The sequence below is a fragment of the Takifugu rubripes genome, chromosome 3 (assembly GCF_901000725.2).
Source record: "Takifugu rubripes chromosome 3, fTakRub1.2, whole genome shotgun sequence".
NCBI classification, from domain to species: domain Eukaryota; kingdom Metazoa; phylum Chordata; class Actinopteri; order Tetraodontiformes; family Tetraodontidae; genus Takifugu; species Takifugu rubripes.
Genome location: NC_042287.1, coordinates 3,190,632 through 3,196,546, shown reverse-complemented (window position 1 = coordinate 3,196,546; position 5,915 = coordinate 3,190,632). Strand labels below are relative to the sequence as shown.

General features: G+C 40.6%; 1 protein-coding gene across 2 annotated transcripts in view; it reads right to left on the bottom strand.

Moving 5' to 3' along the window:
- Positions 1–271: 271 nt before the first annotated feature.
- Positions 272–5,915, bottom strand: part of LOC115249053 (L-rhamnose-binding lectin SML-like) — a 32,065-nt gene continuing 26,421 nt past the window's right edge. The window contains exons 2-11 of one of the 2 annotated variants that reach the window (XM_029833269.1): positions 4,062–4,217; positions 2,525–2,680; positions 2,230–2,262; positions 2,085–2,147; positions 1,594–1,729; positions 1,167–1,276; positions 1,044–1,088; positions 839–971; positions 646–749; positions 272–521 (exon numbers count right to left, since the gene is read on the bottom strand). In XM_029833269.1, the coding sequence (XP_029689129.1) occupies positions 481–521; positions 646–749; positions 839–971; positions 1,044–1,088; positions 1,167–1,276; positions 1,594–1,729; positions 2,085–2,147; positions 2,230–2,262; positions 2,525–2,555 (696 nt within the window). In that variant the 5' untranslated portion in view covers positions 2,556–2,680; positions 4,062–4,217 and the 3' untranslated portion in view covers positions 272–480. The remainder of the gene's footprint in view (positions 522–645; positions 750–838; positions 972–1,043; positions 1,089–1,166; positions 1,277–1,593; positions 1,730–2,084; positions 2,148–2,229; positions 2,263–2,524; positions 2,681–4,061; positions 4,218–5,915) is intronic. The other variant, XM_029833271.1, reaches the window with a different exon arrangement.

Sequence of the window (5,915 nt, the reverse complement as noted above, 5' to 3'; positions counted from 1 at the left end):
TAGTAACCAATAAAGCCTGAACTGGTTATTAAAATGACACCTCTTTGCTTTTATTGTCTTCTGAAATATTTGGGATTCCATGGCATAAAAACATGGAGTGGTGGAATACACCTTTTGACACCTTATGTTTGTTCTATTTGCCTCCTTCCTTAAGATGGGTTCCAGTCTTTAGACAGGAAACAGCTGTGTAAGGCTGCTGCTTGTTGGGTTACCTAAACCAGTAAAGCCCCAGTTTGGAGATATTTATAAGGGAAAAACTGAGAAATCAATGTCATTTGCTGCATTTTAATTGTAAAATTTAATTTTTAAATACAACCCCCAGAAAGAAAGAAAATCAATCTTCATCACCAAATTCTAATCAAATGGAATCATGTGTTGTATGCAGTATGTCATTTTCAGTTTGAATTGATTTTTTTTGTATGTCTTGGTTTGTTGTTTTGTCCTCATTGGAAGCATAAGCTTGCAGAAATGGCTGTAGTTTCATTCTGGAGAGTAATGCTCGTATGGAACAATCACAGGATCTGAAAAAGAAGAAAAAGGTTTAGAGGAGAATAGTGACAACTAGTGGTTCAAGTGCATATTACAAGGACAAAATCTAGACTCATATCACACCAAATGATTCAAGTGTAAACCACTAAAACGTACATTCACAGACGTAAGCCAGCTCCAGGTACTTATAGGTGTTCCTACAGGGGTCTCCAAACAGTGAGCTTCCAACTCTGAACGTGCACCTGTTCTTTCCATTACACCTGTGGATAAACAGTAACGTTACTTATTCCAGGTTTTACTGTGATTCTTCTCACACGTGTGCTGAAACCAGCAAGTTTTGTAGGCGTACAGCTCTGCAACTTTGTTAGTGGGGCCTGAGCAGAGGGTGTTCCTCGTCTGAGAGCTGGGGCGCCTGTAGGAGCATGTGGTCTCGTCCCGACGGCCGTAATCAGCACCGTACACAGAAATGACCTGTCCTTCAGCTGATGGAGGAAAGCAGAGTAATGAGATCAGAGTAACGTTCTGTGAATGTGAAACGAATAATGAAGTCTTACCGCAGAACAAATGGGCCAGCGAGCCCTCACAGGCAACAACGTGAACTGTCGAAAGAACCAATGAGGTTAGAGGAACATACAGTTACAACCGATGGGGCTGTTTCAGTGTTACTGTTGACTGACTTGCTGGTAGACAGGTGTAGTTGGTGTCCAGGTACTTAAAGGTGCCCACACAGGGATCAGGGGTAGCCACGTCTCTTATGTTGATCTCACATTCTTTTTTGCCATCACATCTGAGTAGAACATAAATGGGAGCAGTTGTTACACGGGACTTTATTTGTCCCTGCAAGCATTTTTTTTATAGTCAACTGGCCTTTCTGTTGGATCTATAATTTTTTTAGAATCACTTAATTACCAATAAATATTAAGGGTTAAATTATAACTGTTTCATTCATTTGTTTTCCAATTCAAATTTCCTTTCTATTGTCAAATGAACCATTCACTGCCCGAAGGACTTTGGTTCTGCTAAAATTGTTGTTGAACGTGAATGTGGTCTGATAGGCTGTCGCATTGGAAGCAACAGCGCCGGTCGGAACAGGAACGTGTCTACCTCGTCTTGACAAGATCCTCCGTGCCTGGTTGCGAGCAGGCTGTGTTGGTCAATTGGCCTACAGGCCTGCCCTCGCTGCAGGTGTCCGTGTCTGCGCGGCCGTACAGGGCGGCTTGCACGCTGATCACTCCCTTCTCTGAAATAGACAGCGAAGGTTTTCTGAGCACAAACCTTTGACACTCTTATTTGATACTTTTTTCTCAGGGGATAGATACTACAGTGTGCAGGAATTACATCAGCATTTAGATAACATTTTATACAATGAAAAGCACTAAATAAATTACTTTTACTTGGCTGGCTTGTGAAAAAAACATTGTTTTTATTTTTTTAAACTAGGGTCTGAGTGTGTATTTTATTTAGAATCAGTGTATTTCTATCAAATTATTTAATGCCACAATTGTAATGCTTGTAAAACCATGAACGGCACTACAATGACACGGCAAAAGCAGCTAAGAAGGTCATTTAAACATGTGTAGCATAGAAGCTCGTACCACATCTCAGGTGATGGACGTTAAATGGGCTTTCACAGGTGGTCACTCTTTCGACAGCGGCGGCTGCAAAGGCAGGACATGTTCATCTGCACTGTTGAATTCACACTCTGAAGCTAGACAAAAAGCCTGTGTAACGTTTGATTACCTGTTGTCATGAGTGAACATGTTGCTGCCAGCACTGGAAAACACAATAAATGCTGCTTTTAATCATGTTTGCAAAGCTTGAATCCTTTTATTAAAAAAATGTATCATGAAATGAAGCATATTGTCGCAAAATTCTACCTGCATGAACACCAAATCACTGCATCACTGTGCCATTCATGTCAGTTGTTATTGCCCAAATTAAATGATATACTTGTCTGTGATTATTATTATTAATAATAATAATAATAATAATAACAATAACAATAATCATCATCATCAGAGACATGCATACTTACACAAGATGGTGCTCGCTGTGAAGTGCTGCATGGCTGTAGGTCTGTCCTGTAGGTCTGTCCTGTAGTTGAGCTGTGAGGCTTCTGTCGACTCACACCTCTATTTATCCTGCTGGATCTCCCACAAACCGATATTTTAACCTGTGTAACCTGCACGACCTGTGAAGGAAGTGTCAAACTTTTGGTAAATGCATCACGTTTACAAGACAAACAGAAGAAAACCCCGGAAATATCTCAGATCTTTGTGCAGGATGATTAGCATCATGTTTTTGAAATCCAGGAAGAAGTGGACTCTTTAACTTCCTGCTGTGATAATATAATCCTGTTGTGATACAATACTATTTGCTTCCTTGCCGTAAAGGAGTCCTTTATGACTGTGAGACATTTAGTCTTTGAGTTTAAGAACAAGGAACCTCACAGTTAACTGGTTCTTCAGCTCCAGGTGTCTTATAGTTGAGACAAGTGTTGTGGAGGACAAATGGTGTTTTCACTGTCAACTTCCTGGAGGAGGCCCGAGCATCTCTGCAATTTGGCGTCACAGTGGTGCAGCAACTGTACTTTAGTGGTTATTTTGGAAAACAACACTTATGCTTTGTGTAAGTTTCAAGCTGGTTCTGGAGAAGTTTCCTTTGTCTTCAAAGCTGGGGATTTCATAAAAAGCACGAAATAGATCACTTTTACAGCTACATCAGGATCACACATGTTCTTGCTGTAATAGTCGACTTTTAAAGCAAAATCTGAATTGTAAACTGAAAATGTAGGCCATATGATCAGATTGACTGCATCCATCTTTCTTTTTAATAACATTGTATCTCTTCATTTGGTGGAAAGTAATCTCATCTGAGAGTTCAGAGTTTAAACTCTGGTGATTGATTATTTGTGGGAAAATAATCTCACTTTACAATCAGAGGCTGTCAAAAGCCATATATGTTTTTTCATTCAGGTGTCCTCATTTCTGTAGCATGTATAAATGTTCCTTGTCTGTCTGTTACAGTGTGAACATCAACAATCAGCAGAATGTGACTGGGATTAAGAGCGAGCAGAGCGTTGAAGCAGATAGAACGAGGGACAGCACACCTTTATGAACAGGTTCTGTTACTAATTCTACTGCAAACATTCTATTTTCTATTCTTTTTATTCTGCTGATTCTGTATCTGTCACTCGTTGACAACCACGACAATGACAGCTATCGTTCTAACACTGTTGCCAACTGGTTTGACCTATTCGACTCTGATGGCAACCACAGATTATCAGATGTGGTTGCCATCAGTAACAAGCATCAGAGAGATTTAAGGGTGGGAACACATGTCCAAAATTCCCCTAGACTGAAGAGGAGGAACAGAGGAGTCCAGGAAAGTGCCTCCAAATTCTAGACACACATTATTATTAGATCTATATTTACAGTAACAGCATTTACAGCACAACAGTTTATGTCAGTTGTTATTGCCCAAATTAAATATGATATACTTGTCTGTGATTATTATTATTAATAATAATAACAATAACAATAATCATCATCATCAGAGACATGCATACTTACACAAGATGGTGCTCGCTGTGAAGTGCTGCATGGCTGTAGGTCTGTCCTGTAGGTCTGTCCTGTAGTTGAGCTGTGAGGCTTCTGTCGACTCACACCTCTATTTATCCTGCTGGATCTCCCACAAACCGATATTTTAACCTGTGTAACCTGCACGACCTGTGAAGGAAGTGTCAAACTCTTGGTAAATGCATCACGTTTACAAGACAAACAGAAGAAACCCCGGAAATACCTCAGATCTTTGTGCAGGATGATTAGCATCATGTTTTTGAAATCCAGGAAGAAGTGGTGTAGTATCTGACCCATTCTATGCAGGCTTTAAGTCTGTAAGGCCGTAATGTGTTTAGCACCCAGCCTAAGCACCATATTAGGGCATGCTCCACATGTGTGTCCTGTGTCTTCCTCCTTTATGTAAAAGGAGCTCCTAAAAGATGACACTGGAGCCTGTGGGCCCCTGGTTGTTCTCCATATGAGGATGTGTAGCATGAAGCATCTTCAGTATTCCCTTTTTTGGTAATGACTGAACGCTATACCATTGGGTTGGCCATATTGTATAGCGTGAGGTCATCAGTAAGAATGTGTTTACTCGACTGTATAAGAAGGAGGTGACGATGAAGACACCTCGGAGTTCTTCACCATCGGGACGCGAAACCTCCCTCGGGCATGCTGCAGTGTCCGATTGATACCTGACTGTTCTCTCCAATAAACATCTTTGATAACCAAGTCGGTGTCTGCGAAGATTCCTTCCTCATCAACACATCTCGGCTACCACCAGGAGAAGATTCACAACAGTGGACTCTTGTGGACTCTGTGATGATATAATCCTGTTGTGATACAATACTATTTGCTTCCTTGCCATACTGTAAAGGAGTCCTTTATGACTGTGAGACATTTAGTCTTTGAGTTTAAGAACAAGGAACCTCACAGTTAACTGGTTCTTCAGCTCCGGGTGTCTTATAGTTGAGACAAGTGTTGTGGAGGACAAATGGTGTTTTCACTTGTCAACTTCCTGGAGGAGGCCCGAGCATCTCTGCAATTTGGCGTCACAGCGTGCAGCAACTGTACTTTAGTGGTTATTTTGGAAAACAACACTTATGCTTTGTGTAAGTTTCAAGCTGGTTCTGGAGAAGTTTCCTTTGTCTTCAAAGCTGGGGATTTCATAAAAAGCACGAAATAGATCACTTTTACAGCTACATCAGGATCACACATGTTCTTGCTGTATTAGTTGACTTTTAAAGCAAAATCTGAATTGTAAACTGAAAATGTAGGCCATATGATCAGATTGACTGCATCCATCTTTCTTTTTAATAACATTGTATCTCTTCATTTGGTGGAAAGCAATCTCATCTGAGAGTTCAGAGTTTAAACTCTGGTGATTGATTATTTGTGGGAAAATAATCTCACTTTACAATCAGAGGCTGTCAAAAGCCATATATGTTTTTTCATTCAGGTGTCCTCATTTCTGTAGCATGTATAAATGTTCCTTGTCTGTCTGTTACAGTGTGAACATCAACAATCAGCAGAATGTGACTGGGATTAAGAGCGAGCAGAGGCGTTGAAGCAGATAGAACGAGGGACAGCACACCTTTATGAACAGGTTCTGTTACTAATTCTACTACTGCAAACATTCTATTTTCTATTCTTTTTATTCTGCTGATTCTGTATCTGTCACTCGTTGACAACCACGACAATGACAGCTATCGTTCTAACACTGTTGCCAACTGGTTTGACCTATTCGACTCTGATGGCAACCACATCTGATAATCTGTGGTTGCCATCAGAACAGCAAATCAGAGAGATTTAAGGGTGGGAACACATGTCCAAAATTCCCCTAGACTGAAGAGGAGGAACAGAGGA